Here is a 9,934-nt window from a genome sequence, read left to right as displayed (position 1 = left end):
CTTCAATGGAATCTCTTTTTTATTGTGGATTATTAATTCAATACAACTATAATAAACCATATCTATGGTTTGTATGGCTATGAATTCAACTAAAACAGATAGAAAACTTTGAAATAATATTGCATCTATAATGAGCATGTATCGACATTTTCTTGTAATTATTCCATAAACAATACAACATAACATACATATGATAATATATAACAATTATTTACATGGTATTAACATTGAATTAGGTATTATAAGTGTTCTAGAGATTATTTGAACAAGCAATAGGACATGCTGGTTAAGTGAAACTATATGTCATTATGTATAAGAGAATTGAATATCTGACAATTTTGGTACAAATTTCACTTGGAAATGAAGGGATAACTGTATACATCAATGCTATGATGATGACAGCTTTCACAGTATTGACTAGTAATGACTTAGTATGAATAAGTTTCTCTCTGTTGACCCTTTCAAGATAGTCATAATTTAAAAGGATACACTACCATTTGAAAAAAAAGTTTTAGATAAGTGTGTAGAAAGAACACATTTGAAGTATTAAACAGAAACCACTTGAATTGATATATGAAGTTGAATATATTTTCATTTGGGTAGATATTTTTACAACAAGCTGGCAGACTACGGGTCACAATGCATGTCTCTCTACAAAAACAATTTAACAGCTATCCATGGGTTAATAGAGCCCTGAGAGGAACCCAAGAGCATAATAAATGGGCTGCAGCAATCCAACAACATAAAAAAATAGAAGAGCCCCACAGAAAAGCATAGAAAGCATTTCCCCTGTGTGAACTCATTTAGATGTCAAATGAGCAACCTCACCCCAGAAGTGAAAAAGAAGAGCAGAAGGTATCCAGCAGCCTTCACCTCTGATTCCAGTAGGCCTCATTGTCATCAGGGACACCTGCAGCTTTTCCTATCGAGGATAGCAGCAATCTTGATAAACTTGACCCTAGTCGAAGGGCTGCTTACAGCCCACATCCTATGATCCTCTCTGCCCAAGAACAGAGCCATGACATCACCCTGGAGCTACCGTCTCCACTATTCCCACCCTGAGCCAGAGCTGTTATGTGTCATTCAGCCCAGTGCCCAGATATCAACCCAATATGTTAAGGTTTGTCTCCACCGAAGTTAGTCTGTAGTGTTTGGAAAAGGGGACTGCTACTTCAAATGTGGACATAAGCACAAAGCTCCAAGGAACACAAGTCATGGCTACAAGAAAATATGAAACCCAACACACACACACACACACACACACACACACACACACACACACAGAAGCCCACAATGAATTTCCAGTAACCAACTTAGAAGAATCAAAACAATATAGCACAGGGCTGGAGATTTAGCTCAGGGGTGCCGCCACCTGACTCACAAGCACGAGGACCCAGTTTGATTCCTGGTACAAAAAAAACAAACAAACAAACAAACAAACAAACAAACAAAAAAAAATATATATATATATAGCACTGGCATAATGATAGATATACAGACCAATGGGACAGAATAGGGAGTAGGGAGCTCAGGAATAAGTCCACACATCTACAGCCAACTGACCTAGTGAGAAAAGGACAGTTTTTAAAAATAAATCGTGTTAGGGGAATTGGATATCTACATGTAGAAGAATGAAACAACCCCCATTTTACACTACATGCAAACATCAACTCAAAGTGGTTCAAAGATTTAAATGTAAGACCTGAAATCATAAAACTGTTGTAAGAAAACATAGGAAAAATATTCTTGACATTGATCTGTGCAGTGATTTTCAGGATATGACACCAAAAGCACAAGCATGAAAAGTGAAAACAAAGAGGATTACATCAAATTAAAAAAAATTGTACAGCAAAGGCAATAATCAGCAAGGGGAAAGGAACCTATAGATTGGGAGAAAAGTTTCAACCATGTATAAAGGATTCCTATGTAAAACAAGTAAGGTGCTTACATAAATCAATGGCAAAATAAAAAAAAAATCCAACAATGTAAAATAGGAAGAAAAGGGCTAAAGGTGTAGGGAAAGTGGGAAGGGTAGGGGAAAGGTAATAAGGGAAAAGAAAAAAATATGACAAAATGAAAAAAATGGAAATAAAGTGTTTGCAAATGGGGAGGGGAGGAGGGGGTGAGGGAAGGGCAGGGACAAGGGGAAAAATGAGAATCAAGACTTGTCATGTAAAGTTACAAGATCCCAATAGTGAATGTAACTGTACTGTATACCTAAAATGTACCACTAAACTCAATTAAAAAAAATCCAGATAATCTGATTTTTAATAATGAGCAAAAGACCAGAATGGACAATTCTCAAAAGAAGGCAAATAGCCAACAGATATAGGTTGCTCAACATCCCTTAACCATCAGAGAAATGTAAACCAAAGATGCAATGAGGTATCATCTTATACTTGTTGGAATGGTTGTTAAAAAAAGATAAGTGCTGGACAAGAGGCAGAGAAAAGCAATTCTTGTTCACTATTGATGGGAACGTAAATAAGGCAACAATATGGCTCTTCTGAACAAATTAAAAATAGAACTACCTTATGATCTAGCAATCCCACTCCTGGGTGTATGTCTTAGTCTATTTTCTCTTTCTATAACAAAGTACTAATTGCTACATAGTATTATAGTGAAAAGAGGTTTGTTCTGGTCTAAGATCATGGCAGTACCATCTGCCTGGCTTTCTGGTGAGGGCCTGATGGCAGGAAAGTGTGAAGAAAGCAGGCCTGGGTGGAAGAGAAACACATGCATAAGCGAGGAGAGAGGAGCCAGGCTTGCTTTCTACCTTCAAGGTAACGAACCCAGCCCTCTGAGAGCGAGAACTCACTCACGCAAAAGGAGAACAAATTTCTCTTGATGACCTAATGTGAGGGTAAATCTTGGCTCTCAACTTGACTGGCATGAGAGAGACCTAGGAGATAGTGAAGCCCACTTGTGGGTGTGTCTGAGCAGATTTCGAGCCTGATCCCAGCGGCCATGTCTGGCCGCCCGCCTCCTCTTTTCTGGCTCTGTTTCCTCGCTGTCAGCTTCCCTCCTGGAAGTGGGCAGCTTTTCTCTGCCAGGCCTCTCTGCCATAGTGCTTCTGCCTCAGAGCCAGCCAACCAAGGACTGAAACCTCTGGAACTGTGAACTAAAACAAACTTCTCCTTCTTTTAATTGCAGGTGTCAGGTATTTTGCCCAGGCAGTGCAAAGCTGACCAATAAATCTAATCATTTTTCAAAACTGGGAGCAAGCATCAACATGAGCTTTAGTGAGAACAAAGCATATTTAAATCATTGTAGACTGTATCTGGAAGAAATAAAATCACTATCCCTAAAAGACATCTGCCCTGTCGCGAGCCGCGATGTCAGGATCCTGCCAGCGGGTCCTAAACTTGAAAGGACGAGGACAGAGAGACAGGAGGCACTTTTCTTCTCATGTTCCTTGCTTGCTTTATTACAGAACCTCTTCCTTTTATACTCTCTCGCTGCACCGGAGCGAGAGTACCGCCCACACATTCCAGAAGGAAAATGTTACAGTTGCTAGTCAACAGATCAGACCACCAGTTGAACTAGCCCGTTGCTATGGGCGACGGCACTTCCACACTGCTCGGGTGAATCACAGGTCAATGTGGCTGTGCTGTCCATACTGCCCTCCAGTGTTCATAGCAGCATTATTTAAGATAGCTAGAGATGGAAATAATCTAAGAATATTAACAGGTGAATACATGAAGAAAAAAATACACACACACACACACACACACTAGAATATTGTTTAGCCTTAAAAAATTAGATACTGCTGTTTGCAACAACGTGGCTGATCCTGGAGAACATCATGCTAAGTGAAATATTCCACACAGAAAGACCACAGGATCTCACTTTTATGTGAAATTTAAAATAACCAAACTCATAGAAGTGGAGAATAGAGTTACCTGTGCTGGGACAAGGGGAAAACAATCACGAGATGTTGGTCAAGTTGTACCAAATTTCAGTTGCTCTCAGTGAATAAGTTCTGAAGGCCTAACGCCCTGCAACGTTTCTACAGTCAATAGTACTCTGTCATACAGTGGATATCTGCTAAGATGGTGGCTCTAATGTGTTTTCACCAAACACATTTTTTTTTCTTTTTTTGTATAACGGGGTCTCACTACATAGTACAGGCTGGCTTTGAACTCACTAGCCCAGGCTGGCCTCAAACTTGCAGTGATTCTCCTTGCCTCACTCTCCCAAGTACTGGGACTACAGGTGTGCACCACCACACCTGGCTCACATATATGAATAATTTTAAATAGTAACTGAGGAGGAGGCCATATTAAGACAATTTTACTATTCCACATGGTCTTTTAGGGGTCTTTTTGATGTCGGGTGTTAGAAGACAGGACTTACATATGCCTTCTAAGCTATGGCATCTCAGTATGGTAGAAAAATATAAGGTGGTTCCATGCTCCCTGGCTTTGGGCCTCTCTGCTCTCCCTTTGAGTGTTGATGAGGACTGTCACTCGATTCTAGCCAGTACAATATGTCAAAGATGATAGGATGTCATTCTCATGGTTGTGTTCACCCTCTCTTCTATCAGACTTGCTGTGTTGGTTTGATCAAGTAAGTGGCGTGTTGAAAGCACCCACTTGACAGTGAGGACATGAATGCGGTCTGAGAGTGGTTTTAGCCTACACCTGGCCAGAAACAGATGCTCTCAATTCTATAATCACAGGAAATGATTCCTCTCACCAGAGACAAAACCAGTTTAAACAATCACCCCTCATTTAAACCTCAGGGTTCATAAAGAAGTTAGAGATGTATGGAAAGGTGGACCAAGATATTTGACTTTCAAGAGATGAGTACTTATGGATGAGAGTGGATATACAACAGGAAGGCTCAGCTGAGACAAATGCCTTTAGTGTCACTATTTTTCTCAGGGATCTGCCTATATTTGTACCTACAAAATCTCTATCTATCTATCACCTATCATGTATCTTGAGAATGATATAAAGGGAGGAGGAGCATTCACATAGACCAGGCATGGGACAGGAAGGAATGAACCCAGTTACAGAGACTTTGAAAAGTCCTCAGGCAAAACCAGAGAAGGCAAATCAGGGCCTCCTGAAGGCCATCTGGTAACTGAGCCCAGGGGAGATTTGCATGCTCACTGAGCCAGGAGCATACCTTTTCTTGCTCACAAGTGTCCTCCTCTCTGAGTGAGCTCTGGCTGAGGTACAGAGACAGACCACTCTGCTCGCATTTCTAGGCAAAAGCTTTAACACAGAACAACTGTGGGTGGGGACAGGTAGGAGCCCAGGGACCTAGACATCCGATCATCTGATCGATAGTGACTGGAGGAGGAGCTAGAATGGCACTGGCGCTGCCAATCTTCTTTGCCTTGCTCTTTGTCCTGCTGTGTGTCCTGGGGATCCTGGCCAATGGCTTCATCGTGCTGACGCTGAGCAGAGAGAGGCTGCTGCGCGGTAGGCTGCTCCCCTCGGACATGATTCTCCTTGGCTTAGGTGCTTCCCGTTGTAGCCAGCAGTGTCTTGGGCTGGTGTACAGCTTCTACTATTCCTTCCACCTGGTTGACTTCTCCAAGAGTCTTGCCAGACAGCTCATTTCTCTACACTGGGAATTTTTCAACTCATCCACCTTCTGGTTTGCTGCCTGGCTCAGTGTCCTGTTCTATGTAAAAATTGCTAACTTCTCCCATCCCGCCTTCTTCTGCTTGAAGTGGAGGCTCCCAGCATCGGTGCCCTGGCTCCTGCTGGGTTCTGTCCTTATTTCCCTCACGGTAGTGCTGCTGTTCTTTGGGGGGAACTTCTGTGTATGATGAGGAAATTTTAACAAGCAAACTTTCTGGAAACCTGACTGAGAAGGAATGGAACAGGAAGCTGGAAATTCGCTATTTCATGCCTCTGAAACTTGTCATGATGTCAATTCCATGCTCTCTCTTTCTTCTCTCGATTTTGCTGTTGATTGGTTCTCTGAGGAAACACAGCCTGAGAATGCAGGACAATGCCCACAACCCTCAGGGTTGCCGCAACCAGGTTCACACCAGAGCTCTAAAGTCCCTCTTCTCCTTCCTTGTTCTCTATGCTCTGTCTTTTGTGTCCCTGATCATTGACGCTACAGTCTTTATCACCTCAGACAGTAGGTGGTACTGGCCTTGGCAGATCTTAATGTATCTGTCCATTTCTATCCATCCCTTCATCCTCATCAGAAGCAACCTCAAGCTTCGAGGCATGTTCAAGAAGCTATTGCTCTTGTGCAGGGGCTTCTGGGTGACCTAGGTAGCACAATTTCCTAATCTAAACTCCCAGAAGAGACTCAAAGGAGGGATCAGAGCTGAGCTCACCTACATAGTAATGTCCTCAAAGACAGATGAGCAGTAAATCATGCCATGGGATTCCTCCTCTCGGAAGGAGAGAAAAGAGGAAAATCTAGGTACTCTCTGAACATGTTTCATTTCCTTGGCAAACTATTCAAATGGACCCATATTAACCCTGGACAGCTAGGGACCATCCAGAAGTTCAGAATATACAATTTTGTGATACTTTTATGTCTATATTCCCTTTGTTATCTGGAAGCCTTCAGTTAAAAAGTCTAGCTGATTGGGCTGGGGATTTAGCTCAGTGGTTCTGCTGCCTGCCTTGCAAGCATAAGGTCCTGAGTTCGATCCTTGGTAGCAAAAGAAGAAGAGGAAGAAGAAGAAGAAGAAGAAGAAGGGTGATCACCATGAGAGCCCCAAAGGGCAACTTGTGGTCAGCAATGGCCAGGGCTGGGAATTTCAATTTCGCTCTGTGGGGGTATTATTTCTTGCCAAACTTGTATTATAAATTGTTTTTAATTTTATTAAGATTGCTGGAAGTTTTCTTCATGATAACATATTGGCTTTCTTGTTAATATGTCCATTGGCCTGCCTTTGATTTTCTCTTTTCTGAAGTTTTGAGTGGCAGCCAGATTTTTTCCATGTTTATTATCCCTTTAGAAAAAGACCCATGGTGATTTTTTCAAGTTGTCTTTGGGAACTTTTGTTTTTCTCCCCTCAAGCAAATGTCAGCAAGCCACGTCTGCATTGAATAAGCATGTTCTTTTTATTCAGAAAAACGAAGGCTCAAGAATTTAACTTAGTTTATGTCTAAAAACTATTGTACTATTTTCCATAAAAGGATCATCCCATTAAATTTTATATTTAAATATTTATTTTAAAGCTATACTCTTAAGTGAAATAAATAGGATTGCATATGTGTAAATACGGAATAGTTTCTCTAGTGTGAGAAACTGAAAGTGTAAATAAGGACTTAATAGATAATGTGAAATAGGAAGAAAAGGTACAAAGGGGAAGAGAGAAGGGGAGGGGAAGGAAAGAAGGGAATGGAATTAACATGAGAAAAAAATGGAAATGAAGTCTTTGTAGATAGGGAGGGGTGGAGGGGTTGAAGGGAGGGCAGGGGAGTGGGGAAAAAATAAGAACAAAGATGAACTATGTAAAGGTGCAAAATTTCATTGATGAATGTCATTGCATTTCATACCTTAAATGTACCAAAAAATATTTATTTTAAAATAAATTGCTTCAATTACTATGCAAATATTTGGGAAATACTTTTGGAGAAAATTTAAATGCAGGTGGGTGTGTCTATAAAGCAGGATTAACAGCTTCTGCTAAAACATATCACAATGTGCACATTTCAGAGACTAGTGCAACTGGGTTCCTGTTAGAGATTTTAGCCTTCTCTGAGAGTGAAAATAATCTCCTTTTACATTAGAGTATATACAGTAGACACACACTCATTAACTGCTTATCTTTGAGAAATGCCTCTAATTCTTAATTTAAGCATTTGAAATTTATAAAATATTTGCATGGTTAAAAACTCAAAATGTATTGAAGACTCTATAGAAGAATCTCCCTCTTATCTATTCCTTCTGAAGAATTCTTACCTGTTTTATGTTTGTCCTTCTAGATATATTTTATTCTATCCTTATTCCTAACTAATGAACTAATCAAGTACCTTACATACTGATATATTCTATGCCACTAACCAACCAAATAGTTTTTTTTTTCCTTGAGTTAAGGTCTCACTCTGTAGTTCAGGCTGGCCTTGAACTCATTATGTAGCTCAGGTTTGCTTCAAACTCATAGCAATCCTCCTGCCTCACCCTCCTGAGTGCTAGGATTATAGGGGTGCACCACCATGCCCAGCTCCAAATACTTAATTAACTAATGATGTTTCAGTGTCTTTCTACACAAATTGTGGCACAACATACACTGAACTCCTCCTTGTTCTTTCACTTAACAATATATCTTGGAGATCTGTGTACAGGGGTGCATGTAGTATTACCTGACTTTTTTTCTGAGGAAGGGATGTGGGTGTACCACAATTTCTTTAGTCATCTGTGGTAATTTGTTACTTCTCCTGTTTTGCTATTATAGCAATAGAGTAAAGAAGAATCTTCTACATCTGTAATGTTGCACACATGCAAATGAATTGTAGGCTAAGTTCTATGAAACACAGTTACTGGGTAGAATGGCATGTGCATTTCTCATTTGTTAGGCATAGTTTATACCAATTTACTTCCCTTCCAGAAATATGCTTTCCTTACCCCCAACACTACTTTTTACTAATCTATTAGGTTAAAAAAAAAAGATATATTATGTAGTTGTCCTTTGCAAAGCTCATTATAAGGATCAGGATTATCATTGTCTGATGTGTTTTGAGCCATTTATATTTCTTCTATGTGAACAGTCTACATCTTTTTGAAGGAGCTCTTTGTCTTAGAGAAACTAGCTCTTTATGACATGGGCAACAAATTACTCCCCAATTCCTGATATTTTAAATTTAATTTTCCTGCTTCTTATATTAATTTTGAAAACCTCTTTTATTTTGAAATAATTGTAGACTCATGAGAAGTTGAAAAAATAATAAGAGTCCTAAGTACCCCATACCAGCTTCCCCCAGGCGTAAAATCTTATATGGCTGTAGTACATCAAAACCAGGAAACTAGCTAGTTATGGTGGCATAGGCCAGTAATCTCAACAGTCTGGGAGGCTGAGGCAGGAGGATAGCAAGTTTAAGCCCAGCTCGGGCAACTTAGTGACTTAGGGAGACTTTGTCTCAAAATTAAAAAAAAAATATTATAAAGGTCCAGGGATGTAGCTCAATGCAAAGGCTTTGTGTTAAAAATCCCCAGTACCATAAAAATGAAGAACAAACTAAAAAAACTCTAGAAAACTATTAGGGCACTATTATTAATTTGTCTAAAGACCTTATTTAGTTTTCACTGTTTTTTTTTTAAACTTTATGTTCATATATGTGTTTATGTGTAGGTCTATGAGATTGCATCCCATTTATAGATTTATGGAAACATGACTGAGATATAAAACCATTCCAACAGCACAGAGGAATTCCTTCCTGTTACCTCTTGGTATTTGTACCCAGTCTCATACCTTAGCCCTAATGTATGTGCGTGTTTGTTTTTTACTTTTATAATAGTTACTTTTGCAGTGTATAAGTTTTTGCTGATTTTATAAAAATAATGATTACTGAGATTTTGTCTTATAAGTGGAAGGCCTTCTTTAGAATTATAAAAAATTATTTTGTACTTTCTTTTAGTATATTTATGGTTGCATTTTGCCTACAAATATTTTACTTTTCTAGAATTTATCCCAATAGAATGTATCATATATCAATAAATTTAACTTTTTCAGATGTTTAGTTTGTTGTCTTAGTATTATTTATTGGCTAAATTTTTATCGAATGACTTAAAATGCTATTATTAAAATCACATATTGAATTTTTGGGTATGTTGATCTATTTCTAGACTTTCTATTCTGTTTCATTGCTTTAGTGTTACTAACTAGTTACCATCTTGTTCCTGGGTCAAAATATCTGAATGAGTCAGGAGGAAAGGCTTATTTTGGCTCATGATTTATAGTCCATAGTCCACTGCCTCCAAGGCAGGGTGGCATGGCAGAGGGGCC

At 39.4% G+C, this 9,934-nt stretch overlaps 1 protein-coding gene across 1 annotated transcript; it reads left to right on the top strand.

Moving 5' to 3' along the window:
* Positions 1–5,317: 5,317 nt before the first annotated feature.
* Tas2r41 (taste 2 receptor member 41) lies at positions 5,318–6,561 on the top strand. Its single transcript, XM_010623784.3, is given in 2 exon segments — positions 5,318–5,775; positions 5,777–6,561. Coding segments are annotated over 2 exon segments (927 nt in total). The 3' UTR covers positions 6,246–6,561.
* Positions 6,562–9,934: the final 3,373 nt, after the last annotated feature.

This window comes from Fukomys damarensis, unplaced genomic scaffold (genome assembly GCF_012274545.1).
Source record: "Fukomys damarensis isolate Sample0158 unplaced genomic scaffold, DMR_v1.0_HiC HiC_scaffold_16, whole genome shotgun sequence".
Classification (NCBI taxonomy): Eukaryota; Metazoa; Chordata; class Mammalia; order Rodentia; family Bathyergidae; genus Fukomys; species Fukomys damarensis.
Note: the sequence above shows the minus strand (reverse complement) of the source record. Positions and strands in the feature narration are given on the sequence as shown.